The 27,921-nt window shown below is 41.9% G+C and overlaps 2 protein-coding genes and 1 non-coding gene across 4 annotated transcripts; all 3 read left to right on the plus strand.

The window, feature by feature from the left end:
• Nucleotides 1-289: 289 nt before the first annotated feature.
• On the plus strand, nt 290-13,120 carry pprc1 (PPARG related coactivator 1). Its single transcript, XM_053332850.1, has 14 exons — nt 290-387; nt 2,773-2,868; nt 2,997-3,146; nt 3,397-3,477; nt 3,572-5,690; nt 6,134-6,187; nt 7,225-7,285; nt 7,570-7,637; nt 7,909-8,626; nt 8,740-8,943; nt 9,076-9,148; nt 9,252-9,373; nt 10,473-10,624; nt 12,721-13,120. The coding sequence occupies exons 1-14, from the start codon at nt 304-306 to the stop codon at nt 12,819-12,821; spliced, it is 4,083 nt and encodes a 1,360-aa protein (XP_053188825.1). The 5' UTR covers nt 290-303; the 3' UTR covers nt 12,822-13,120.
• LOC128373414 (small nucleolar RNA SNORA50) lies at nt 10,248-10,387 on the plus strand. Its single transcript, XR_008322947.1, has one exon. It is a non-coding gene; the product is annotated as a small nucleolar RNA SNORA50 (small nucleolar RNA).
• A 1,939-nt stretch (nt 13,121-15,059) lies between the features above and the next one.
• Nucleotides 15,060-27,658, plus strand: oga (O-GlcNAcase). Of its 2 annotated transcripts, none has more exons than XM_053332795.1 (18): nt 15,060-15,233; nt 15,857-15,908; nt 16,022-16,119; nt 16,294-16,424; nt 16,534-16,705; nt 16,805-16,903; nt 17,009-17,293; nt 17,387-17,545; nt 17,716-17,906; nt 18,131-18,406; nt 18,496-18,699; nt 18,971-19,145; nt 22,108-22,193; nt 23,275-23,379; nt 24,188-24,279; nt 24,368-24,560; nt 24,676-24,835; nt 25,092-27,658. In XM_053332795.1, exons 1-18 carry the CDS (start codon nt 15,065-15,067, stop codon nt 25,226-25,228), a joined length of 2,784 nt encoding a protein of 927 aa, XP_053188770.1. In that variant the 5' UTR covers nt 15,060-15,064; the 3' UTR covers nt 25,229-27,658. The 2 variants fall into 2 exon arrangements, with proteins under 2 accessions (XP_053188770.1, XP_053188771.1); XM_053332796.1 differs by having other exon boundaries at nt 18,131-18,391.
• The last annotated feature ends 263 nt before the right edge of the window (nt 27,659-27,921 follow it).

The following is a 27,921-nucleotide window of genomic DNA, read 5'->3' on the forward strand; positions in this document are numbered from 1 at the left end:
ATATAGCTAGGCTACATAACAAACAACGATAAAGTTATGTCTTGTGTCTGATTTTTTTTCCCCTATCTTTAGCTGCACAAAACTTAACAGCCAGCCACTACACAGCAGTATATACTGACACACCACGTGTGTTAAAAAGAACTACAAAAACGTGAGTAGACTACGTAACCCTTAACCTCTGGCGTCACGTAGCATCATTTTGCCGGGAATGTCGGACCACGTGTGTCCTGTCCTGCCGGCGTGCATGCGATTCATTGCTCCTCATTACTAAAACGAGTCCGGCCAGGGGAGTACACTTGCAAGATGGCGGCGCGGTGGGGAGCAGCAGGCGAAGACACTTTAACTGCCTGCGCTATGGATTTCTTCCCCATGGATACACTAGACGAGGTAAAGAACATGTCCTACACTTCTTTTCCTAGCGTTTAATCGCTGCTGTTTGTAGTTTTGTGTGATGTTTAGACTTGCAGCGCAGAGCTCCGTGTACACTGCGCATGGAAAAGTGACACGTGGATGTTACCATTGCACCACTCAAACTTATTTTAAAAAGCAGTGTTTGGTCGTATGGTGTTAACAGCTAGACACACATATGCCAATGTGTATATTAGATAACACGGGACGCTTTGTTATTAATGTATGTGTTTTATAAGTCTACTGTAAACCAACGCTAGCCGGTGAGTCAGTGTAGCTCGGCCGGCTAGTCAGCCTGCCAGGTTTCATCTTGGGTTGTTTAAACGTGTGTTTGAATTAAACAAGTGACAGCTGTGTTATTTTGTTGCGAGTTAACCTGGTATGTGCACCAGTTGTATAAATAACATCCTATGTAGACCTATATGCACCATCAGTGGGCTTATGTTGAAAAGGTCCTCGTGTGTGTAATGCTTGTCCACTGACTCATTCACACGTGGTAACAAACAGATAGATTTGTGATCATATCAGTGTAGCTGTAAACTACTTCTCTGAAAATCGTTGTGTAGCTTGACAATTATTTGATTTGAGATGTTATGGTATTTTTGCCATGGTGTAGTTTATAGGCTCCACGCCAGCATATTGCAGTAATGTGTCATCACTTCAGCCATGATACACATAGTGATGAGGCTGTTTTGCATGTAGATCCATGATGGCAATCAATATAGTTAAGTGCACCTGTGTGTGTGTGTGTGTGTGTGTGATTATTCATTCAGACACTGCTGCAGCAGCATTATAGCTTTTCATTCACAACCTGTGTGTGTGTATCTCCACATGTGGTTTAGTCGTGGTGAATCACATGCTGCCTTCTTTCACACATGCGCAGCAGACGCATAAGCGTCCATTGGATTTATGATTAAGCTATCTGTAGTTTTAGGATTTCATGCAAGGGGAAAAAAAAGAGTATTAAAATGTTGCCAGTTAGTTTTGTGTTTTTTAAAAATCTCAAACGGGAGTAAAGAAGATGAAGGCCCTTAATCGTCGTTGTTGTTGTAGTGCACACGTGGGCTTTGGTATCCTCCCTTTGGACGGCGTGAGCCGAGGATCAAACATGTCTGCTCGCAGTCTGTGCATGTGTGGACAGAAACACGTGGGTCACTGCAAAAGACTGCCGTGTTCCCAGTTGAAAGTGCATATTGTTATGTTTGTCTTGCCCTATATGCTGAAGTTAGTGTATATGATTAAAGCCTGGGGTGGTGATGTATACAGAGTGAGCATGCCTCACATGTTTGTCATTTTAATCCTTGATTGAATCTTGTGTTTATTTGTCAAACTAGTATTTAAAATGTAAATATAATATGATATGAGACTAGTTACTGTCTGATAGATATCATGTGTCTACCTGATATTAAAGGCTGCATCACAGTACAATGGTGTAACTTTCTGAACTTAACAAACTGTTCTAGCTGTTCTATTATTTGCCTTTACCCACTCATTCATTATATGAACACTACTGCTTTACAATGTCAGATTGTTGTCACAATATCAATATTGAGATATATGTTCAGAAATATTGTGACATTGGATTTTGTCCAGCCCTTGTTCTTGTATATTTGTTATTGTAGGAAAAAGCCTCGTGTGTTCTCCTCTTCAAGCAGGAACTAACAGCACGTGCACTCCCTTTCCCTCTGGGGTTTCCTTTTCTGTTTCTCCTTTTCAAATGCCAGCCTTTAACTATGATCCATTGTGAGCTCCAACCACTAAAAAAAAGTTAGGTTGACCTATTTTACTGTTTAACTTTACACAGACTAGACTTAATTTCTATTTCAAAGTCCTTGTTTGGTTTCATACAGACAGTTGACTGCTCCCTAATATATGTACATCCTACAGCATTGGTTTGGCTTGTTGATTTAGGGCACCTTAAAGCAACAAATGTTTCCAGGAGGAGTCTCAGTAACAGTGGTTGTTAGAACTACTAGAAGTACTTAACAGAGGTATTAGAAACAAAACAAACACAGGCGTGTCCAGTTATAATAGACATGAAGCCCACTGCGTAAATCTAAGTCCCAGATCCAAAATGTCCCACGTCTTGAAACTTGTGCACGAAAAAGCATAGGCATTTTTTAATTAAGGTTGCTGCTGTTACAATATAATAAACATATTTGTTTATTGCATCAAATGAGCACTTTTAAAATGGTTATTTTATTAGATTGTGAACTGGTATAAAATGGTAAATATTGTTAGTTAGTAAGTTAGTGACCCCAGTTATATATAAGTGGTCGCTTGCAGATTTTTCTTGCTCAAATCAAGTTTTCATGTCTTATCAATTCTGTTTTCACTATGAAATGTTTTTTTCTTTCTCTGTAGACTGATGGGCTGGACACTGAGGAGGCCCTGGATGCCCTTCAAAGCTGCTTAGACCCCTCCATCCTTTCTATATTTGAGGACACCCCAACAATAGAGGCACGTGACTTTTAGATAGTAGTTTTACAGTAGCCTGAGAGAGATCTGTGACGTGTAAGCATGGTGAAGTTGTTTGTTTATACTTGTCGTTGTGCATGCTTTGACCTAATGCCTGTGTATTTATTTAGACTAAAGGACTAGATGACGAGAGTGAAGCCACGCTGCTAACGGCACTGACCGAGATACTTGACAATGTGGATGATGAGACCCTGTCCCCGTTTGACACACTGCCCGAATCAGACCTGTTGTCAGGTCAGAAGGGCAGGGAACACTCTCCGGTAAGCGCCCAGCTGTCGTACATAACTCTTCAAGTTTCTCTGAGATTCCTGCTCTCGACATCCCCCTTCTGTCCCTTGAGCCTGGGTTGGAGAAAGTGGTTCTTCTAAAATGGGGGAGGGGGATAACCTGCTGACCTGTGGTTTTAAACATACTTTTAAAGTGTTTCAGATGTTTTTTAAAAGTAAAATCTACCCATAAAGTGGATAGGCATTAACGTCCTTATGCAATTGTTTGTCTTTGTCCTTCTAGCTCCGGAGATTGCTGTGTCTGTCCCGTACCCCTCAAGAGAAAGACACATTATGTAGTGCAAGATCTTTATCAACTGGAAAGGTAGCTTTCTCCGCATGTAAGCAGTATATATCAACTTTTACAGCAGGCATATTTCAGAATTTGACAGCGTATTTGTCGTCTTGTCTGCACTCAGAGCCTCCCCAGAATACAGGCAGACTCTCTACAAAGAAGTGATGGTGAAGAAGAGGATGATGGCTCTCTATCTCTGAGCCCAGTGAGCCATGATTCATCTCCTGATAATGACCTGCTTGGCTGGGAAGGTCTGACCCTCCCGCTTCCTGTCACCTTTGAGCAGGAAGGTGAAGATGGTGTTGCATTGAACCTTGGGGACTTGGTCAGGCATATGCACCCTTACTGTATGGCCATTTGTGTGGAGAACGATGAGGGGCAACAGATGCTGCCCGAAGGAGGCATCTTGCTCGAGGTTGTAGACCAGGGGGAAAATGGTGAGCCCATACTGGCCATCCCAGACATGGATCTCCCTGTTGCTCTGCCTCTTAAAGAGCAGTCTCCAAAAAATGAGCAGAAAGTTTCCATTGATGCAGAAGAAGTGGTCTCTGACAGTTCTGAGCATATAGTCGTGGATGATGATGATGATGATGATGATGACGACAAAGATAAAACGGTTAGTGAGGTTCTAGTGAAAACTGCAGCCCAAACAACATCAGACTCATGTTCAGATGTGAAATATGAGATGATTATTGAGAGACAGAAGGAAGAGATTAAGGTGAAAAGCCCCTCCCGGAGAAAAAAGAAAAAGAAATGCAAGAAAGAGTACCAACCTGAATCTGTGGAAGGAAGGGTCCTTAGGAGTGCCTCAGTAAAAAAGACAGCAGAAGAATTGTCCAAAAAGCCTGAAAGATTAAAGAAAAAAGAGAAGAAGGTTCCAGGTGCTTCAGATCCAGCTTCTTCCTCTTCAAAACCTAAGAAACTAAATTCATGCCAAACTGAAACACAACCTGAAATCACCACTACAGTATTGTCTGAAATTAGTGTGAAAGTTGCCACATGTGTGTCACCTAGACAGGACACAATTCCATTAAGTGCTAGCCCTGAGAGGAGCCAACCTAGCTGTCCACCCACAGCAGTGAGTTCCCAGCAGTCTGATGAAATGCCTGAACAGACGGCCACAACCCCTGACAAGCTGAAAGACTCATCACAAGCTCCCTCTGCTGGCCTGCCTGCCAACCAGGCAGCGCCAGTGTCTCCAGGCTGCCCTACAGCTGCTCCCAGCACCCTGATATCCCAGGTGACAGCACCTGTTAGTGAGCCACTCACTCCTGTGGCCCTTGCAGTCCCAGAGCCAAAGCCAAAGTCCCTCAGCCTAGCAGAGTACCGGCGGCTCAGACAGCAGAAGAAACCCGCTCCAGTAGAAAAACAAGATGACAACAGCACCAAGTGGCCCAGCCTTCCAGAGCTCCCCAAAGAGCTCCCACCTATTCCCTGCCTGCCTGACCCCAGCCCCAAGGATGCTCGACGCCCCAACCCCCAGGCCCCTAATGTGGTAGTGGAGGAGATCAGACCTGCCTGGCAGCCAAGGGGACCATGTGCACCACCCACCCCTGAGGCACTGTTGGTGCCACCAGCCTACATGGTCGCCTCTTCTAGCAAAGTTTCTGCTGCTACTGCTGTTCGCAAACCTCAGCAAACACCAGAAGGCCAAACGATTTCGACTCCTAAACCTACTGTATCCCAGAGTCCTTCAGCTGGAGTGCCTAGTTCAATAAAAAATGTACCTACTCAACATCCTGCCACAGCTCCGCCTGCAGTGACTTGCGTGCCTCAGAGCTCTGGATCTCAGTCTTCTTTAAAATCACCCACTCAACTCATGCCATCAGCAGGTGGGAAGTGTCCTCCTACACTTTCAGCAAAGAGGGGTGAAGTCATTGAAAGGCTCCAATCTCAGCCTGAGTCTCGTAAGTCTGTAGAGCTCAGTAAAACCTGTTCCAAAATCACTACAGAAGCAATCAAACTGGCTGTGCCTGCTCTCAGTTCCCTTCAGTCCAATGTGTCCCAGAAGGTTCCAGAGGCCACTGCTCCTACTGCATTAAATAGGCCCAGCACATCCTCCAAACCTACAACCACCGATACCCAGCCCTGTTCTTCTCCAGCTGCACATCCCAAGTACTCCCAGAGTGGAAAAGTGAAATCCGTTGTGCTTGAAGCAAAAGTGAAAGCCACTACATCAGCAGATCCTCCAAAGGCAAAGAACCCTACACAGGAGCTGATCGAGGCCTTCACCAGTGAGATAGGTGAGCTTAAAGTTGACACATACACATTCAGACATTTGAACATACTGGTATTTTATCTACAAAATTGCCTTTTCACTGCTGCTCTGTAACTCTAGTTTGGATCTAATCTGATACCTGATGTGTGGGAATCCCATATCAGTAATGATTTAGGGAAGGCTGTGTCTGCTGTTAGTGCAGTAAAATAATATGCAGTGTCACTGTAAAAACCATTGCACCCCATCTCCTAGATCTGGCTGTCAACAATTTAACTGAGTCTGCGTCCTCTTTATTGTGTATTCAGTCCTGTTCATTGCCCTGTTTTTCTATTTCACTGTAACTGTAAACATTGTTAAAGAGCTTGTATCCACAGCGAGTCCCCTCTGCATAAATGATGACTGATTAACTACAATATTGTCATCTTTATAATGCAACTGATGACATTCTGTTTTTGTTTTTTTTTGTAGGTATTGAAGCTGCTGATCTGACCAGCCTACTAGAGCAGTTTGAAGAAACCCAAGGTAACCAGGAAGAAAATTGAAAGTCAATTGCCATTTTTTCTGTGTATTTTTGCTCATTCATATTTGCCAGTCTGTGGAGGAATGCTCTCTATTTGATGTTTGACAAGCTTACACAAGCCCTGGTTTGTTTCTTTTCATCAAACCATGCAGGCCGTAGTTAATTTCCTGCATTAGGGTGTGTGTATTGGCCAGTAGTTTAGTGGGCCACATAGTTTACTACCAGGCTAAATGTAGTCAGCAGTATCAGTTTTCCAAGTTTCGTAATGGTGGGAAGTATCATAGTATTGCAACACTGTCTTTGGGTAGTAGTAGTAGTAGTGGGTGGAGGAATCTTGAGTAAAAGGTTTCAAAGAATAGCTAATAACCACCCAAAGAGTTCAACTGATTAGTTGTGCCAACACTTGGCAGTGTGTTGTTGGTGAAGACGGAAGACCATTCCCTTATTTCTGATCAAGAGACACATGTACGAGGATTACCTCAAAGTTCAGTCCACAAAAGTGCCCCACAGAACAAAGATGTCATCTCGCTGCTTGTATGGACTTATGGAGCTTATCTGATCGTTCTGGAGAAGTGTTTTTAAGGATTGTAGGACATTGACTGTTCAAAATCGTAGGATCTTTTATCTACTGAAACATTCCCTTTTTATGAGATGGGTGTTGCAAATGGCAGAGAAGATGCTTTGTGCTCTTGTCTGCTCAGCTGCTGGAATTCTGCCCTGTCCGCAAATCCATTTAACTCTCGCCCTGCTGTCTTTGTTTGGGCGGATGTACAAGCCCCAAGCCTAACAAGTGGCTGGTCTGTGCCTGTACCAGTACTCATGTTAGCAGGCTTGTTGTTGAACCAGTATAGTGTGTACAGTGGTCAGAGCTGCTGACCAAACTATGGAAAATATACTGTGCATTGCTATTACCGACATGAACGCATTTTTCACCGTTTTTACATTTTTATCTACACATATATTTTCAATTTCTCAGTTTTGGGTGTTCTGTCTCTTCTGTTGCTCCTTGTGCTAATGCACTTATTCCTTCTCTCTTCAGCCAAAGAGGAACAATGTGTGCCGGAGGTCTGTGGTAGAGCAGTAGCTGTAGGAAACTCCAGGTGAGTTACCCTACAGCCCTCATGCTGCTCTTTGTGAGTGATGGAGTCAGTCTCTCTGAAAAGCCCTGGTTTGCTGTGTGTGAGACTCCACTTTTTGCCAAGACCTACCGCAAATCGTGATGTTGTCCAGCCTCAGTATTGGCCTTCTAAAGTCTGAATCACCACAACTGTGCTTAATGTTCATTTGTCTATACTAGGCTGCACTCTCATCCAAACACAAACAAAAGTGGGAACTGCACTATTCACTTGTGATATACTAACAGCCTCTTGTCTACCTTTTGCAGTGTGGAGGTGGCTCCAGAGAGAACCGTAGTGGACCGTGTGAAAGCTAATGATCTCTCAAGTACTGCAGGTAATTCAATATTTTTATTTTGGCTTCATTGTGAGTCCATTAAATAAAATGATTACAGTAACATAACAGTGTTTTTTTTTCTATCACTACAAAGCAACACATTAGAATTACAGTTCTGCCCTTGTATCCCACATGTGGTCAATGTTAAAACAGCAAAATGATTAGAAATGATTATCCTCTTGATCAGATACACTACATTGCAACACAGATGGCCGGCTGCTCTTCATTATTGGGTCTAATTCTGGTGTTCTTTTCTTTCTCTCTGCTTCAGCTCTGACTCCTCCAGCCACCCCGCCTCACCAGATGTGGAAACCTCTAGCCCCTGTGGCCCTGCTGGGAAAGAGTAAGGCTGCTGAGGCCACTAAGGCGAGCCCCTCCAAGGTCATTCAGATAGAAGCCCGGCCTCTGCCCTCAGTCAGGTCCCGCAGCAAACCCACCCCTGCTGCCACCACTGTAGCCCCCGAGCTTGCATGCATGGACCATGACTACTGCCTCCCTAACATTGGTGCTTCCAGTGGAGAGCAAGGCAAGCGCTGGAATGTCAAACAGCAATCTTTCATCACTATTAAACCTATTAAGCAACCTAATGCAACCACTACAAAGACATCCCCACCCACCCCAGAATCCCCTCCCCAGTCTACCATAAACAGTGCGGTCACAACCAAAGGACAAAAATTTCCACTGACTGAGCCCCTGGCTCACAGGATTGATAGGATGGAGAGCAGCTCTGTGCTGGAGACACCTGATGCTTCTCCTGCTCGGCAGGAAAACGATGCCACTGATAAAGAAGGCGTCCTGAGGCAAGGGCCTTTTGGCAGGTCCTACCGTCGGCACGTTGCTTCTCGCACACCCAGCCCCAATGAGAGGACTGGAGGCCGATCTAGAAAAAGACGATCCCGTCGTTCTCCCAGTCCTGTATCAAGCGGTTCAGAGTCAGACTCCCATTCCTCTAGATCTCGGTCTCATTCCCGCTCTCCATCTAAGAAAAGGTTAGGCCCTCTGTCAAAACATCAAACGTTTGTGCAGTATCTTAATCCCAATTTATAGTCGTTATGATTTCCCCTGATGCTCATTTTCACTCCTTTCTTTTTCCCCCATTAAGGTATCGTCCTCGTCACTCCGAGAGCAGCTCCAGCTCCTCATCCCGCTCCTCTTCTCGGTCCTCTCCCTCAGTGTCTCGCTCCCCTCCCAGGAGAAGAAGGTACTCGTATTCCTCCTCTCATTCTGGCTCATGGAGTCGCTCCAGATCACGGTCTCAATCCCCTCACAGACGAGATCAGTGGAGTAGAAACGGGAGGCTTCACAGGTACTTTCAGTACATTTACTGTGTATTAATAAACATGCATCATGCTTTTATGATTGGTAGTTATTACATGGATTGTGGAACATTTTCACTTGTGCAAACCAACTTCTAAACGCTTCATTGTGTCTTTCTCAGTCCCTCTTCCGAGTCTGGCTATGGTCCAAGGGTAAATGCTGAAGAGGTGAAGAGACGCAAGGAGAAAGCCATTGTGAGTTCTTTTAACTGTATGACCAATTTTGCCAGGAGACCTGTGTATAGAAAAATGAGTGTTTTCACTATGGCTCATACGATCCATTCATTTTCTTTTTTAGGAGGAAAGGCGGGTTGTTTACGTTGGTCGAATTCGGGGCACAATGACCCAAAGGGAACTCAAAGATCGCTTTTCCTTATTTGGCCATATAGAGGACTGCACTCTGCACTTTAGAGATCATGGGTAAGTACATAAACAGCTAATATTACATAATACTAACATTAGGGGTGTGACAATACACTCGGCTCACGAGAGGAGACACGATATTAGGTTCACGAGATCAAGATGAGACGAGATTTTAACTATATTTTTAAGAAAACTTCAATGAGGAAATAAATGACTGTTTTATTTGAAATTCACAAAATGTAAATTGAAATGTTTTTAACTAATCATCTTGTAATGAATCACTTTAGTTCTACTTTCTAAATATATAATTATCATATGCAGTATGCAGCACTGTAAAAGGTTTCCCCATATAGATATTTTATATATTGATAATTTTGGTATTTATGGAAATAACAACCATAAATACAAAAGTTAGATACAATCACAAATACTAAAAGGTAAATTATAAAGAGTAGAAACAATTCTAATAAAGAATCTAATTATCACAAATTATAACATATTGCTAATAAAAAAACTGAAATAAAAGTAAATTGCACAAATTCTGTATCAGATAAATACACAAGTAGAACAACATATAAATTGTGTTATAATTTGGTAGTGTGACTCATTTTACTTTTTGCATCATTAGGCTTCCATAGCTGCGCTAGATTCCCTCCTCCTACCTCAAGCTGTTAGTGTAGAGACCTGAGCTTAATTTACCACTGCTCCTCTCCTCATCTCATACTTCTAACTGAGATCTTCTCAGCAGGTAGAAGCTGCAACAAGGTTAATGATCCACACGTGACATTATAAAAAGAAGACATAACGAGCGAAAGAGTGATAGAAAACCAATCATTTCTTATTGTCGCGTTTTCGTCTCGTCACACCCCTAGCTAACATGTTCAGCGGTATTTACTGTTGTAATAATGGCTTACTGTATTAATTTAACACATTGCACTGACTTTGAACCTTCTTGGTCTTGCCCGTGACCTCTTAGGCCAAGCTACAGTGCTAAAGCAAAACAAGGCTTGTTCATAACTGGGGCCTCCTGGCACAACTCCCAGGTGGCTCTTTTAAAAGCAAGTCACAGCTCAACACAACATAAATGCTCATTATTACTAGAACTTCTGGTTAACTGAAAATGAATACAGCCTGATGCCTTGATTGTCTGTCACAGGGACAACTACGGGTTTGTGACTTATTACAACACCAATGATGCTTTCACGGCCATTGAGAATGGAAGCAAGCTGCGCAAGCCTGATGAGCTACCATTTGATCTCTGTTTCGGTGGAAGGAGACAGTTCTGCCAGACCAGCTATGCTGACCTGGGTAAGCATAGTTTGAATCATCAGGCACATTATACAATCCTGCAGCTGCACTGTTAATCTGTTCAAATAGCACTGATGTTAACAGAAGATTGGAGGCTTTGGCTGCAGTTCAGTCTGATACAATGTGCTTACCACAAACCAAATGCCACAGAGCATCACTGTGCTGTACTCTACATTGAACTGTAGCTAAAAACTCCAACATTTGGTAAATCACATGGAAATTTGGGATGATCATAGTGCAAAAATGTTAATATACTTTCCTTGAATATGTTGTTAAAAGGAAACAAATGTACATTTTGTCAAAACATGTCCGAAGTAATTACCTAGTAGTAGTATTAGCTAGTGTAATCATAATAAAACTTTTAAAATGTGCTGTTACTATCACTAACAGTTAAAGTTATATTGTTTGCCCAAGTGATGTTGCCATACCTCAACAGAAGCCGTCGCTACACTGCAGTGGTTGGATACAATCAATTTCAAACACTGTACTGTATTTCAAAAGTGTAACACTGAGTGTTGCCTAGGCGGCCGAAATCACTGTCCATTGTGGAAAGTTAATTAGCCACACATTCACCAAGCAACCAACACTTGTGTTCACGGGTGTATTAAGCTAACATTCATGTCTTTATTACATTATGTTTGTGTAAAGAGTTAATCATTTATGCTGCATGTATAATGTAAGTAAACAGTAGTAGCTTTCATTTATTGCTCACTTGTATAGGATGCTGTATAGCTGTACTTATGGTAAATAGCATTGTTTGTGTTTAAAGTGCAAGCAGATTCATGACAGTCAGCTTTCATTTACAGTGTCATGAGCAAGAAGGGCGGCTGACATTTGTCAGCGTTTTTGGGGGCAGCCTCAGAAGAAATGTTGAAAGCAGAGAGAAAATTAGTACCAGTCAGATGATAGAAATATACAGTACTACAAGTCAACATTTCTTGATATAATAATGATTGCCATTCAGATCAGAAATGGTTAGTAATCCAATATTGTGGAAAGAAACACCACTTGTTTACTGATATTACTTTCATGTTCACGATTGTGTGTTCAGAGTAGAGAGAGCTGCTGAGAGGGCAGGGAGAGCAGGTGACAAGCAAGCAAATGTTGATCATTAAGACTGAATGATATCAAAACAGTATAACCCTAATGTTGATTTAGGCCAAGATGCGCTGTTAAGTGTGATTCCTCATGTGTATTTCAGATAATAGAGTTTTAAAATATGACAGAGCTGGCAGGCAAAGATGCAGGTGCAGCAGAGAGGGGAGGATTATGGACCTTGTCCCAATCAGCTAAATGTGAATGTCATACCAAGTTAAACCCTATAAAATACAACACTCCACTTAGGTTATAGGTTATACTTGGCTCCACTGCAGCCTCTCCTTTTTAAGGGGGTCCTTTTTGTTTTTATCGTGTTAAATACATAGCAACAAGTCTTAAGTTTGCGTCAAACATAAGGGTGTAGCAGTTTGTTGATTCGTGCCAAACCGTTTGGTGCAGTTCAGTAATTGAATCCTGGTATACTGGTATACTCCCTGACCCAAACCGTTACTGTCAAAATAGTTTAATAATCCACTTACTCTGAAAAAATGATTCAAGAGTGCAAGTTGCTACTGGATGTTTTTGTCAGACTAAAAGACATTCAGACTAAAAGTAGTCCCCCAGGGTATAGGGGTGGGTTTACTTATGAAAAAATAAGTAAATAAAATGAATGGAGAAGTGTTGACTGCAGAGGAGAAGATGGGACAAGAAGATCAAACACCCCTGCTGCCCACCCAAGTTTACTTGGAAATGTGTCAATAAAAACAACAATTTGCTAAATCTTGGCCACAATATCTGAATTTGTCTTTATGCATAGACTTTACTAATGCCTAATCTCCTCAATTACATATTGAAACAAGAAAAGGTAAAAGAAGAAACAGCATTATAATACACTACTAGACATTTTTTCAGAAAATAAAAGTTCACCTTCCAATACTGACTCCATGGCTGCACCCTTGCTAGAGACACAAGTACTGAGGTTATGCAATGTGTGCAAATGTGCTCTCCTCTGATCATTTTAATATGATGTTAATTTCATCCTTTTCTTCTCATTTCAGACTGCAGTAGAGAGTACGAACCTATGCCTGCAAAAGCCAAGTTTAATGCACTAGACTTCGACACTTTACTGAAGCAGGCCCAGCAGAATCTGAAGAGGTAACAGGAGGCCTGCCGCAGGAAGCAGCTGACACTTACCTCAGAGCCGATGGATGGCTCCTCGACCTGCAACACTTGTCTTTACTTTTAGTTGTTGAACTTTTTTTTTTATTATTTTGTTTCTGAAAGCTAACACCTTCTATTGAAGTGAAGATTTGTAATGAAAGTAGTAAAAGAAGTTTAAAAAAATGGAATAAGTAAAATAATTTTTTAAAAGGTTTATTTAAATGTAAAATCAAATTTGAATTGTATGGAGAGAGAGCGAGAGAGAGAGAATCATTTTTAAAAAAGTGGGGAAAGATAAGTGGAACTCCCTAATTATTGGGAGAGGATGTAATACATATGAATGTAGTACAAACCATAAATAAAAAAGAGAACCTGAAATGTCTTCTGTTTTTGATTGCAACTTTCCTGTCTGCATTGGTCTTACTCCTTATTTACATCTTTATCAACATAAATGGAAATTATTTGTCAATAGTTCTTTGTTACAAAAGGCAATGACTCATTGCAAGTAGGAAAAGCACATGTGTAAATAACATAAGTAATGATTACTCAATTCCACTTTGCAGATTCGGTTTCAGGGTGTTGGTATTGTGCATGCCAGCCGACTGGGGACACTTTAGCAGAAAGGAGCCATTGTTAATGTTATTACTAACACCTGTGCTTTACTGTGACAAGTCAAATATCTGACTGTGGAAAAAACAAGCTCACATAAATGAAGGAGCTGGGGGTGGCTTTTGAGGCTGCAGCCTTGAAGACATTTATTTTTTCAAAAGACCTGAATTTATTTTAAGAAAAATCTGGTTAGTCACTTCTTATGAACAGTGATTTCAACCAGCTTCTGATTATGAGTCATGCTTTCCTTTTGATCTAATTAAATTTCTATGTGAATTATTAATAAGGACCCAAAAAAATATATTACTAGCCTACTACTGTCTGCAGTAGTCATACAATGCACTATAATTAAATTATGTGCGTGTGAAAAATTGTCCCTGGCTCTGGGTGCTCTGGGCTTAGCCCCGGATCTTTTTCAACTCCTAACTCCCACCTGGTGGCACCCTTAAGTTTAAGTGGAAGTAGGCCTACCAACAGAACACCGGAAAATACTCCTTAATAAATAAGTCCTGCATTTAAATCCTATTTCAGCTAAAGTACAAGTATTATCAGCACTTTACTATGACAAGTTCAAGTATCTGCTGTAGAAAAAGTAGTTTCATATAAAAGAGAGGACCTCCCACAGCATGCACTGGGTTATCATTAATGCATACTCTCTGCTTAATAAGTTGTTTCTCCAAGTAATTACTCCAAAGTATGAGTGGATATGTGCTGTGACTTCAAACAAAGCATGTGTTTTGCTGACACAGTACACACACGATAAGCAGCACCTCCCCCTGTTTGAATGTGGTGCTGGAGCTCAGCTGCGCTCCTAATATGGACCGGAATAACAAGATATTAGAAGGTGCTAGAGATATTCAACTGGTGCGAGCCAGTTAGTTTGAACAATTAAGTTAATGAATCTCTGTTCAACAATTGTGCGATCGTTATCTTTAAATAAAGGTGACATTATCTCCATGCTTGTTTTGCACGGAAAAAATTGGGCTACATACTAAGCGTGCAATGTTTCAAATGTTTATCAACCAATTCATGCGTTATGCATAAAGGTAGATTAATTACTGTTCATAAATCCACTCTGTGTCACTGTCATTGTGCATGATTACTAAACTATTAATTGGTCCTTGTGTTAGATGCGTATTGAGCTGTAGTTTTGGCGTTGCGGAGTAGAAAAGTCATCTATCTATTTGCCATGGAAACATCTTTGCGATGTTTTGTCACAAAGATCTGGTTTTGACTGGTTTGATCTAGTCCGGTGAGCATGCGCACTTGGTGTAAACAGGAAGAACGGACGACAACCAGAGCAAATCTACTATAAAGAGAAGAAAATGACCGGACAAAACCCAACCAACGCTTTCTTCAATATATGTTAACAAACACAAACGATGTCCTATACCATCTGAGAGTGATTTAGATTTCGTCTCACAAGAGGAGTCGCACAATTTTCGACAATTTTGATAGACTTGCTAATACCGTAATACCGTTACCGACAGCTAACGTTAGACAGTCAGTGACGCGATTTATTTGTATTATCCTCCGGGGTTTGCTCGACCAGCTTCCCCGTTGACCTACATTAGAAAACGTCCTCTATATTCGTCTGAATTTGGTGGCTTTACACCGACGTAAAAACCAACAATGGTACAAAAAGAAAAGACGCTAGAGGCGCCTCAAGTGGACGGTGAACCGAGTCCCAGCCCTGTCTCCGGAGAGGCTTGTGCGGAGGCCGCCGGCCCCGTGATAGAAGAGTCCGACATCGGAGTCGAAACTACGGGTATTAGAAAATTCATCAGCGGAGTCGTGGAAGGTAATATTTCCTGTTATGGCAGTCACATTTTACGTTTTCCGCATGCTTAGGAGGACATCTACATGCTGCAGCAATCAGCAAGGAAGTGATCAGTGTCACTGTAAAACTGGATAACCATTGACATCAATAATCAATAACCGAATTTAAATCACAAAAGGGTGGGAGGTTACAATCTGATTGCATTATTCATGTCTGTAGGCTGTAAATCCACATTATGCACATTCCTGGTCAGATCATCGAGGTTATAATTAATGGAAATAGTAATCTATCCTAAAATGATTAATTAATTGAGTAGCCTACATTTTGGCAATTGGATGAAAATTCCAATGGCAACGATAAATTGTGATCTTTCTAAATCTGGCCTGGTAAATTATCCTTGAACCCGCAGACATTTCTCATAATTACTGATATTTAATAGACGAAATGATTAGTTGGTTAGTGTAAGGCAACTTGACAGACAGGAAATGATCAAAATGTGTAAGTGTTGTCACAAAGGCCCAGCCCATCCCTAGGGGTACATTGTTGTAGTAGTCATCCAGCTCCATGAGAACAGGAGACATACTTGATCATCAGCACTGCAGACTGCATGGAAACTCAACTGACTACATTGTTTGCTCATGCAGGCTTTTACGGCAGACCATGGACAATGGAGCAGAGGAAAGAGTTGTTCAGGAGGTATGAATTCTGTGTATTATTTCAGCGTTAATGTTGATCAGACAGTATTAATTATGTTGAATCTAAAGGGTTTAAGATGTTTTACTGAGTGTAAACTTCATTGTATTTCACAGGCAGCATAAATGGGGACTGAATACGTACCTCTATGCACCCAAAGATGACTACAAACACAGAATGTTCTGGAGAGAGTTGTACTCGGTGGAAGAAGCAGGTGATTATTCAGAGCAAATACTGGGATCAGCTGTCTGGTGCAAAAGAAATTAATAATGCCTGTTTATTTACGTTAAAAGGGCTGTCTGCAAATCCAGTTTTAAGCACAGGCTAAGTTGTTATAAGAGCACAATAATGCATTCAGCAAGTAATTTTTTTTTTATATATCTCCCAGAGCAACTCATGACTCTAATTGGTGCTGCTAAAGAGCATGGGATAGAGTTCATCTATGCCATTTCACCTGGACTGGACATCACCTTCTCAAATCAGAAAGAGGTCTCTGCACTTAAGAGGAAACTTGATCAGGTATGGGTGTTCACAGTAGTATGATAAAAGCTCCGTACACATATCTTTGAGTCTTTCTGTAACCATTTTGCTAAATGGAATCCCCAACCTCTTTCTGTCCACCCTCTAGGTGTCTCACTTTGGTTGCAAGTCATATGCCTTACTTTTTGACGATATTGACCACAACATGTGCCCTGCTGACAAAGAGGTGTTCAGCTCATTTGCACACGCTCAGGTTTCCATCACCAACGAAATCTACCAGTACCTGGGAGAGCCTGAAACCTTCCTATTCTGTCCCACAGGTAGCCCAGTTCTCCATCTGAATCTCTCACACATGTTGTGCAGTTGTTTTATCCACCTATTTATTCACTTTTTGTATGTTTCTTTGCCCTGACATGCAGAGTACTGTGGAACATTCTGCTACCCAAGTGTCTCTCAGTCCCCCTACCTTCACACAGTAGGAGAGAAGCTACTTCCTGGAATTGACGTGCTGTGGACAGGCGAGTCTCATACTACTTCTGTTTTTATGCATACAGTGGTGAAGTTGCTTTAACCATTCAAAGTCAAGGCAAAGATTCACTGAGATGTGATTTTTTCATTTGCAGGTCCCAAGGTGGTTTCCAAAGATATCTCAGTAGAGTCAATTGAGGAGGTATCTAAAATCCTAAGGAGAGCCCCGGTGATCTGGGACAACATTCATGCCAATGATTATGACCAGAAGAGGCTTTTCTTGGGTCCATATAAGGGCCGGTCTACCGAGCTCATCCCCAGGCTGAAGGGAGTCCTCACCAACCCTAACTGTGAATTTGAGTCCAACTTTGTAGCAATCCATACTCTGGCCACATGGTACAAGTCTAATATGAATGGAGTGCGCAAGGATGTGGTCATGAGTAAGTATGATCAGAATGTTAACTAAACTGTTGTGTTTACAAACATGTTTCTCTTCATTCAGTTTACCCTACTCTTCTCTCACCTCTTACCAGCCGACGGTGAGGACAGCACAGTGTCCATCCAGATCAAGTTAGAAAATGAGGGCAGTGACGAAGAGCTGGAGACAGACATGCTCTACAGCCCACAGCTTGCCCTGAAGCTGGCTCTCACAGAATGGCTAGGGGAGTTTGGTGTGCCTCATCAATACAACAGTAAGAACAATGCCATTATTATACCATACCAGTCTTTATGTGCTCTTTTACAGCTCTGTTCTAATGGTAATTCACAGCAGTATAACCTGGAATAGGCTCACAGTGTTGGCACAGACAGTCTGAAATGACGTTTTTATGCCTTACTAATGCAGTTCCACTCTGTCTTTCAGGCCGACAGGTGCCTCAGAGTGGTGCCAAAAGCACAGTCATCGATGGGACGACCATGGCTGCTCCATCTCTCTGCTCTTCCACCACAGTCACAACTGTGTTCCAGCAGCCCATCATGTCTCCAGCCATGCCGCCTCTCTGCCTGGATTCACTCTCACACCCCATGACAAAAAGACCTCAGGAGGAAGAAGAGGTGAGACTTGGCACCTCTTCACAGACAGAACTGGGGCAGATGAAAAAAATAAACCCTCAAATTAATGTGAACTTACCTGTTATTCTTACAGATAACACCATGACACACCTTTTTTTAGTTGAGTTCTTCCCCTCCAAAAGAAGGTCATTCAAGAGGAGAGTATTTGTATAAGGCTGCAGGTTGTCTATTTTTATATTTTATTTTATTATTATATTTCTATATAGGTGGAGGTTGAGAAGAAGGATTCAGATGAGGAGCCTATGGAGATGGTAGTTGAGAAGCTGGATGAGCCAGAGCCAGACGCAGAAGCTGACACAGAGGAGAAGCACGTTGGTCCTATCTCAGCAGACAAGATGGCTGAGGACCTTAAACCCATGGATACAGACAAGGAGAGCCTGGCAGAGTCCAAGTCCCCCGAAGAGTCTATCCAGGAGGACTCTGGGAGTGACATCGCCCCTATGCAGACTGACGATCAGCTCAAACAGGTGCCGCAGACGTTTGTATGTTCCCTCTTTTTTTCTTATACACACAATTGAAAGCACAAACAAATGAGAAATTCCTCAGATTAATGCTGGTTTGTTTTTCTCAGGACGTGTTTGTGCCCAGGCCCGACGAGAAGCCCCTGTTCACAGCGGAGCCCCTCTCACTTGAGGACCTGAGCTTGCTCGCAGAGCTCTTCTACCTGCCTTATGAACATGGACCGAAGGCCATGCAGATGTTGAAAGAGTTCAACTGGCTCAGAGCCAACAGCAGCGTCGTCAGTGTCAACTGCAAGAGAAAGGAAACTGAAAAGGTGGGTTACTTATTGAAATAAACAGATTCATGGTCAAGAGGGAAATATCTGTCTGAGAAAACTAGTGGTGGACACAAAATGGTGGATGTGTACTACCTTTACTGCCCATTGGGTGGTAGTGTTATAACGGGAGATCAAGTGTACAGGCATCTCAAGATATGGTGCTCTATGTATTTGTGTAGATTGCAGCTTCCCTTATTTAATCACTTTAATATGGTTTAATGCAAATGTTTTTTAGTGATACTTATTTACAATCACTGTTCACATGCAGGTCACAGAATGGCAGACTAGGGCAGAGAAGTTCGAAGATATGTGCTGCTCAGTCATCCAGATGTTCACACGTCTGTCCAACTCAGCCAACCGTACCATCCTGTACGACCTCTACCCTTACATCTGGGACATCAAGAGCATCATTTCTATGGTCAAGTCATTTGTCCAGTGGCTAGGTATGTATGAGGGGAAACACAAGGCTCTTACTCTTAGAGAGCAGTAGCATAGCAACAGTCTGAGCAAGTCTGGTCCTTCTGACCTTTTAATATAGTCAGACATACTTTTACACACAAATAATTTTAATCAAAGCAGTTTAATGATTGATTTTTTTAGCTGCATAGGTTTTATCTTGTAGTCCAGTGCTATGACATTTTCAAAGTCTGCTGGCCAGATGTTAATATTAACTGATCAAAAAAGAAATACAGCTTTTTGAGATTTTGGCCAACATCTATATACAGGATGAGAAAACCTTCAGTTTAAATTGATGCAGTGTATTATAGCTAAGTGTAGCACAGATCAGGCTAGAGGCATCAGCTCTTACTAGCTCTCTGATTGCTCTTGTTTCACACATGTTTTTTGTTCTTTTTTCGTCTGACTGAATGCCGCTTGCACCGCTAGCATCCTCCATATTTATTCCATAACAAGCTGCTCCATCATGGTGATATCGAAACCAGGTCTCTGTGGAAAACGTCCCAGCAGGGTTACTGCTGCTTGCTGTGTATCCAGTAACATCACTGCTGCATTCCCACACAGACACACATGCTTCCATCTCTCTGTTTGTGGGGATGGGCACCAGGGGGAAGTCCCCATCCCCCCTCCCCAACTCCCCTTCTCCTCCATGCTGTAGCGCGCACGCGAGCTTGGAGAGCAAGTTGACTGACTTACTGTGGAAGGCCATTCTGGTGCATAAACTGTGACTAGAAGTACATGAATCAGTTACTATAACACAACATTTGTTGTCACAGCCTCAGTATATTATGAAATGACGCTGTTGTTCGATTTTTAACCTTCTGAATCATTTCCTCAAGCTGTATCAGGGTGGGTCCATCGCCTTGTGTCAGAGAGGATGTTTTCTCTCAGTCACTCTCTCTCTTCTGCCTCTCCTTTCACCTCATACTTCATTTAATTCTTTCTGATGGTGCACCGTGATGCAGTTTGAGTGACATTCAGTCTTGTGATAACACTTCCATTTAATGGAGTGTCTCTTGAAATAGTCTGAAGCACCAGCATGGCCTGTAGGTTACTCCCTGTAACCCAGTTTCATTCGCAGGTTTCTATCCAGTCCAGCTATATGGTAAAGCTGAGGACTCTAGCCTACACAGCAGGCAGCATACCCACACTGGCAAAACCACATCAGAGCTGACATTATTGACTAATGCATTAGAAAATTACAATAATCATTCCAGTAATATAAAGAAAATAGTTTTTTGAGTATGCCCATACTCATCTTTATAGATCACAGTGGCTTTAAGAGCCTGTGGACTTCTGCTGCTGTTAAAAGCAGATTTTTTCATTGGTCCCCATCTTATCCCCTCATTAGAAGCTGTGCAGCCGGCACTTAGTCATAACCTTCTTGGTTATTGTACTGAGAACACTTACTAATATTTATTTTCTACTGTTTTCTCCCTTCACTATGTACAGATGGAAGAATCCACAGTACAAGTTTCTACTGCTATTGGATCGACAGTGGCCGATGTATGCACAGTGCAGCCGTTGTCTCTCCTTTAGTTCATGTCTGAAATGGATACATGTGAAAAAAAAATCTTCTATTCGGATGATAAATGTAAAAAATGTATTTGGAGAATAGGAAGCAGCCCTCCGGATGAAGTCACATTTTGCGCAGCGATTTTTAGAAATCAATCTTAAGTGTTAACTCCCAAATCTTTTCTCTTTGGCAGCTTCTCTCTAACTTGTTTTTTTGTTTCTGTCAGTAGGCATATAGAAATGGCTCAGACCAGCCTGATGCACCCATTCAAGGGAATTTACACTTTGCTTTGATATCTAAGTACCACACATGATCTTCACTACTCAGGGACTGTGTGGTTATAATCAGTGTGTGCCTGCGTAAGTGTTGGTCAGGCCATGCAAGAACAAGGGTTACTTGTTTTCTGTGATTGTATTAAGACAACGCAGCCTTAATAGATAATTCGGGTGGAAGCAATCCACTCAGATCCTTTTTTTTTTTTTGTCCATTTGTGAAAGTGAAGCAAGTGCAGAGTTCCTTCCCGTGGGTGCATCAGCTTGCTGTGTTGTGTCAGTTCGTCAGAGGAATTGTGTTAGATGTCAGGTTGAGGTTGATATGTAAAACAGTTTAAGGTGTGTTGCAGGCGCGCTGCATTTGTCTGGTCACAAGATAGGGCTTCTCATCAACCAGGAGTAGACTTTGTAAGCTGTATACAGATTCTGACAACACCCGTGCTTTAAATACACTTCCCTTTATTTGCTTTTGTATAGTTCATCTTGTCTGTCTGATTTTGGCTTTGAATAGTAAGCAGAGAGTCCCTTTGTGTTTATGCTACCTCTCATTTTGTCCTCCTGGTTTGATGAGCCGTGCTCTCCAGTCATGTGACAAGGCAGATAAGATGAGAATGTGACTTCACACGGGGTGCTTAGATCAGTGGGGTGACAGCAGCTGAAGCTTACATCAGGTGTGCATAGACAGTACGGGTTCCTGTTGTGATGGTCAATCTAAAATTTATGAAGTCTGTCAGCTCTTAAATATGAAAATGACCCTTCCTCAAGCACCAAGGGAGCTGAACTGCACTCAATCTGTGCTCTTCAGATTTCATAGAGCGCACATTCCACTGCAACAAAGAATTAAATTCTTAAGACCTGCATACAATTTCAGCGTGGAGCCTTTTTACATTATTATGGAGAAGTTGAGTTGCACTCACTTGTAAACATGTGAGCTTTAGTTGCTTGAGCCCCATTTCATCAAAAAATATATCCTCATAATGTAATGAACTATTCCAAATTAGGTCCTTTTTTAATGTTTTAATAATTAAAACAAAATTAATTTTTTTGAATATGCTATTAGATACATATGACCCCCTTCCTCCCCATCTCCCCACTCCCTTCATCTGTGTCAGAGAGCCCCATCCTGTGGTAACACTGTCCGCTTGGCTCTGCTCCTAACAGGGTGTCGTAGTCAGTCCTCAGCACAATTCCTTAGAGGAGACCAAGAGCCCTGGGCCTTTAGGGGAGGTCTAGCAGGAGAGTTCCAGGTATCTAATGCACTGAATTTACAGCAATCAAATGGAAAAAAAAATAAAAGAGCAAAGACGATGGTAAATGTGCGCAGGTATGAAGGGGTTTGGTCTGTCAAAGGTGAGCTGATTATAATATTTCAGGCTTCATAAGATTCGGTTCCATCCCCTTCACGTGTTCTCTAAGAAGTTCATGTCCTGAGCATTATTTTGCTTACTTTCGGATATGTCAGTCTGTGTGAGGGGAATGGGTAACCTGAAAGCTATTTTGGCAAAAGAGGTTACAGCCGCTGTTTGGCATGGCATTTTTTGATTGATTAATTCAAATTTCTTTCAGCAACTGCCCAAGGAGATGCTGTTTTTCCCTAGCGCACGCTGGCGCAAGCGAGCATGGCTAGGTTTTATTTTCATGACATCTCATTTCTTTGCAGGAAAGCACAGCGCACAAATTACCACGCCAACCCTTTGCAAGCGCAAGCGTACACACTGCATCGCAGTGACAGCGACAACGCAATCATGTCTGAATGGGAAAACTCCATGATAAAACATAGCTGTACAGCCCAAAGCAACATCTCCAACCTTGGAGAATAGCATGATTTACAATAGCAACTGATAATCTATTGACTGGCTCAGTTAGCTCATATTTAATTTGTCTCTTTGGTTTTTTTCCTGGAGTTCTCCCTCTCTTTGCGCAAGCATCATTATTTTTCTCAACAGGAGGGTTGCGCAGCGAAATATTGCAATGCCTTTATAAAGGGAAAGGAGCATCTCCTTCAGCCAGTAAAACCTTAGTCAGACCAAAATACCACCCTTGTTTTGTTGTATTTGAAAAGCAAATAAGAATATGCGTGTGCTATGCTCCTTTAGCAAAAAAGAGAAAGATGTGACGTTTGCTCTTGTCCACTGTCAGATCAACAAGGAACAGGAGTCACTTTATATATTTATATAATCTTTTTTACAATATATTTCTAAGCACTTTGCTTAATTCTCCATTTCCTTTTTGGTTTAATAGTGGCTCAATTGTAGCAAATTGTGTCAGCCAAACCAACACAGCACCTAGTCTCAGAGAAACTGAACCTGTTTCTTTTGATATCCACAGAGATTGTTGCCAATAGATGGGGCAAACGATCTTTTCTACCAACCTCCACCTTCACTGCCAACTTCCAAAATCTATTCCATAAGGCCGTACTTTGCCAAAGATGAGGTGAGACGTTTTGCATGTTCAGTCATGCCCCTGTGCATGTTACTTTTTACCAACACATTTAGGTATCAACAGATATTGAGTGTTAATAATGTTGTAAACAAAATGCTAAATGTATAAGTGCAGATATGATGGCAAGTTGTAAGTATTCCCAGTAGAACTGTGCTGTTTGTCATAGAATATATGTAGTGAACATTTGGCGCTTTTCCATTATACAGTTCTAGCACTACTTGACTCGACTCGACTCTACTCGGTTTGGTAACAGGCACGTCGTTTTCCATTTCTTCATAGTACCCCCTCAACATGGGCGGGGTCGTCATAGCACGACACAAACACAAACAGTGGAGGACATCGAGGTGATGGTGTACTTGCTGCTCGGTCTGTGGCTTTTTGTCTCGCTGTAACTAACTCACGTGAAACTTGCTGTAACTATTGTTGCCGATATTTAAAAATGGTGGGTTTTGATTCTTGTGTGGGACATCGCACTCATGACTCTTCCAGTGACGTTACTCTCTGACCAATCAGTGGCCGGCAGTCTGTTGACGTCACATTTTAGTATCGGCTCGGCTTGCTTGGAACCTCGCCAGAGTAGGTACTAAAAAAGTATCAGGTACTATCCCTAGTGGAAACACACAAAAAGTCGAGTCGAGCCGAGTAGTGCTGGAACTGTATTCTGGAAAAACCCCAAGAAAGGCAGCTTCAGACTGAAAGTTTTCCCACTCATCCGATGTTAAAGGGTGTATGGGTCAAGTTCACTGTTAATCAAGTTGTCTGCTACAATAACAGCTGTTTCTGTCTTTCTTTTTTGCAGACTGCAATTTATAAAATCTGTAAAGAAATGTACTGTGAAGGTATGGAGGAGGTAACTTTCTCTGACCAGGAATCTGACCTCGTTGGAGACAGGTAAGCAAAGCATGCATTTGATTAAAAGGGTCCTCCCTGCAGTGCAAACATGGATAAATTAATGAACATCCTGTCTGTTGGTTCACAGGTTAGTAGGAGGTCTCCTATCTTTGAGTCCAGACTATGGGTTTGTGCTCGAGGATGAAGAAGGGATATGCGGTTATGCTCTCGGCACGGTGGATGTCAAACCCTTCGTCAAGAAATGCAAGTTGAACTGGATTCCCTTCATGCAGGAGAAATACAACAAACCAGATTGTGAGAAGGACCTCACAGAGGCTGAGGTTAGATCTTAAACCTTCTTTTTTAACATCATAATCTGTCAGGTGGCGTTTCATGGTGTCACCCATACTTTAATGAAAACTTTGACTTACCCATCTTTGTCTGTCATCCCTGTAGAAGATGATGTTGAGTTTCCATGAAGAAGAGGAGGGTCTTCCAGAGTCCTTTCTGTCCAATTTTCCCTCTCTCATCAAAGTTGACATTCACGCCAAGGTCACTGACCCCAGCGTAGCCAAAAGCATGATGGGATGTTTGCTATCATCCCTAAAGGCCAATGGTAAGTGGCATGTTGTATTAGTGTTATTAGTCATGTTGGTAAGAGGAATGTTACCATCTAAAATCTAGAAAGCTAAGTATGAATCAAGGGTCACAAATATAGAAAGTTCTACAAACCAAACTACAAGAAACGAACATGAGCAGTGATCTGAGGCGTAAACATACAGAAGGAAAAAACAGAAACCAGAGTTTTTTGCAACTAATTTATTATTTTGACGATCTGTTCATGATGATCTGTTTTTGTCGTTATCTTCTAGGGTCACTTGGGGCATTCTGTAAGGTTCGTCAGACCGATAAGAGAATGTTGGACTTCTACAGTAAGCTGGGATGCTTTGAAGTAGCCAAAATGGAGGGCTTCCCCAAAGACATCATCATCATGGGACGAAGCTTATGAAGAAACGTCCTGCTGCAATAAGAAACAGAGAAAAAAAGAGCAAGAGAGAGCAAACCGCAGTTCGAAGGCGTAAAAAAACCGTTTGCTACCTTCATGAGACAAACTTCCATGATGATTTTAGACTGCATTACCATCTGGGCTAGTCCGGGGAAACCTGTTTTTAAGATTTGTGTACAGAAGCACAGCACACACAGATTCCCTGTGCTGCCCATAGATGTTACAGCTCTGTTGGATTCAACAGATCCGAAGCTATCAGGCCAAGAAGTGATCTGTAGTCAGTTGATAAGAGCCAACAAGAGTGGCACTCCAGCATTCATTCCTGGGGTCCCACTACTTATATACCTCCAGGAGGCAGGAAGTGACAACTCCGTGAGCCTTTTTTTTCTGATTTAATCCAGCAGCCATTACATGGATATTGCCCACATGCCCTAACGCAAAGTGTCTGTATGTGAAATGGAGGCAGAGCTGTGAAACGAGGGCAGCCTGTATCTCAGGTAGTGTCTCACTACCCTCGCGTCCTGTTTTCCCAGCTTTGACACAGAGAAGTAACACGTCTCTCCTCATAAACCGGACACCATTATACAGGATGTGAAAAGTGCTGTGTGAGAATTTGCCTTTCATCATCACATCATGGGTTTTTCTGGTTGCTCAACAATAGACCCGGTGAAAGAGGCCTTTATTAAAGGGCACGTCACAGAGATAAAGTGACGTTAAATGCTGAGTCTTTACACACGAAAGAAGGAAAATTGTAGCTTAGGGGATCGTCACAGTCCAGCAAAGGAAAAAGTATTTGTTGAGACTGTTAAAGACTCAATCAGGAGGTCTTCTGAATTTCAGTTCGAGTGTTAGACATTTTGGAAAGCAACAGAAAAGCTTCCACAAGTTTACAAACATGGTTCTCAGCCTGATTCTGTTCAGCGCTTTGCTTTTGGCCATTTTTTTTTAATAACACTTTTTTTGTGTGCTTATTTCCCCTTTGAGCTATTGCCTTTTGGGTCATTGCCTTTGGATTTTAGGTTTATATTGCCGACCCCAGTGTCTTCTGTGTCGAGGCTTTCCAACACGTGTGATTTTGGACATTGGCCTTGTTGTTGCTCAAATTCCAGAGAAGTAGCCTGCTCTTTCCCCTGACTTTAGCAGTCACATGTCAAATCCAGCACAGCAATCCTTCAGTGAGCTATCAGAGGAAACACAGGCCATCTTTTTAAAGGCATGTCAGATGGTACATTTACTAAATGTTATGGAAATGTTAATGTCTTTGTTTTTCCGATTGTTAAAATATTTAAAATGATAAATATAGCAGTATGCTCTTTCAAAGAATGAAACTCCAATCAGTGGGACCAAAAACCTGATAGTGTGATCATCTATTTTGTATAAAAATTTGACAGTTTGGCAGCATTTCACATTTGGATGTCATTAGTTCAAATGAGTACAAGTCCTAAGTCTTGGAAGCATTTAACCCACATCTGTCAGGAAGCTGCTCAGTTCTTTCTTAACCACTTTTTCAGTACCTGACTACTAAATCAACAGTTAACCTGGGTTGCAGTTTCAGATATGCTGTGCTATAAAGTCATTTGTAATAGTGAATAATCAGTTAACGTCTTTCATTTTTCATCCTTCCCTGCAATTTTTACATTGCATACTCAAAAATGAATGTCTTTTCAGCCGAGCCTCGGCGAGCGCTCTTAAGATTGCTGAGGTTGTGAAATCCTGTCACTAAATGTCACCAAAGTGGCACTGACCCCCACACTGCTGCGCTGCAGCTGTGGGGGTTTGGAGCAGAAATTCGTAGGCCTTTTCCTATCTGTCCTTTTGAATGTTTTATATTCTGATGCATTTCCCGTTTGTTTATTGTAAATCTATATAGTTAACAAAAAAAGCACTTTGACTATAGTTAGGAGTGTTCTGTTAGATACACGAGGATCATCAGTTGCTCTTCAGTAGCTGCCTGCCAATGTGATGTTTTGATACTGTGTACATTCATGATGTGCATGAGGTGTATTGGATTTGCTGTGGCGGTCATTAGAGTAACCTCATCCTATGCTGCGTAGAGGAAGAAGCATGCCACTCCCCTCTATGAGCATAATACTGTAGTTCATAGACAGTCTGTAACACTGTCAATCATAAACTGTTATTATTTTGTATATCTTTACTGAAATTGTGGCAAGCATTCTGTTTCATTTAAAGGAAAGGAAAGTGGCGGACAGCAGCATGTGCTGCACAGCCGTCCTACCTGGTTGTGTCTCAGCGAGTTTGTTAAACTCACCAACGGATCTGCTGTTCGTCTCCTGAGATGAGAGTTTTCACACGTAATTCAATGGTTAATTTTGCAGTTTGATGCTCGTGCTTTCTCTTCTGCCAACTGGGTTTGATAGAAATGGGCTGTGACTGAGAGAAAGGGCTCCAAATGTACATTTTGATTATCTTGAGTTTAGGGTTGGGGAGGGGGGAGGGCGGGATCATAAAAGTGACAGTTTACCTATGTAAAATTTGTATGTAAGATACATAAGATTAAAAACTAATAAACTACAAGAAGTGACTTGGCTCTGTGTTGCTTGTGTTTGTCTTTGACTGTGTCTGGACTGAAGGAATGAAATATTATATCACCTCGACCCTAAATGAAGCTTCTCTTATTAAAGCAAAAATGTGCCTGTAAATGAAATATCCACCAAGTGCAATGTGTATGTATACTG

The sequence above is a fragment of the Scomber japonicus genome, chromosome 14, assembly GCF_027409825.1.
Source record: "Scomber japonicus isolate fScoJap1 chromosome 14, fScoJap1.pri, whole genome shotgun sequence".
Taxonomy (NCBI): domain Eukaryota; kingdom Metazoa; phylum Chordata; class Actinopteri; order Scombriformes; family Scombridae; genus Scomber; species Scomber japonicus.

Bases quoted from the DNA above. Each gene is read 5' to 3' on its own strand.
- oga (XM_053332795.1), top strand. From the start codon at position 15,065: ATGGTACAAAAAGAAAAGACGCTAGAGGCGCCTCAAGTGGACGGTGAA. The intron at 16,120-16,293 runs GTGATTATTCAG...TATATCTCCCAG, and splicing joins GTACTCGGTGGAAGAAGCAG to AGCAACTCATGACTCTAATT. The intron at 16,425-16,533 runs GTATGGGTGTTC...TCCACCCTCTAG, and splicing joins TTAAGAGGAAACTTGATCAG to GTGTCTCACTTTGGTTGCAA.
- pprc1 (XM_053332850.1), top strand. From the start codon at position 304: ATGGCGGCGCGGTGGGGAGCAGCAGGCGAAGACACTTTAACTGCCTGC. The intron at 6,188-7,224 runs GTAACCAGGAAG...TTCTCTCTTCAG, and splicing joins GCAGTTTGAAGAAACCCAAG to CCAAAGAGGAACAATGTGTG. The intron at 7,286-7,569 runs GTGAGTTACCCT...TACCTTTTGCAG, and splicing joins GTAGCTGTAGGAAACTCCAG to TGTGGAGGTGGCTCCAGAGA.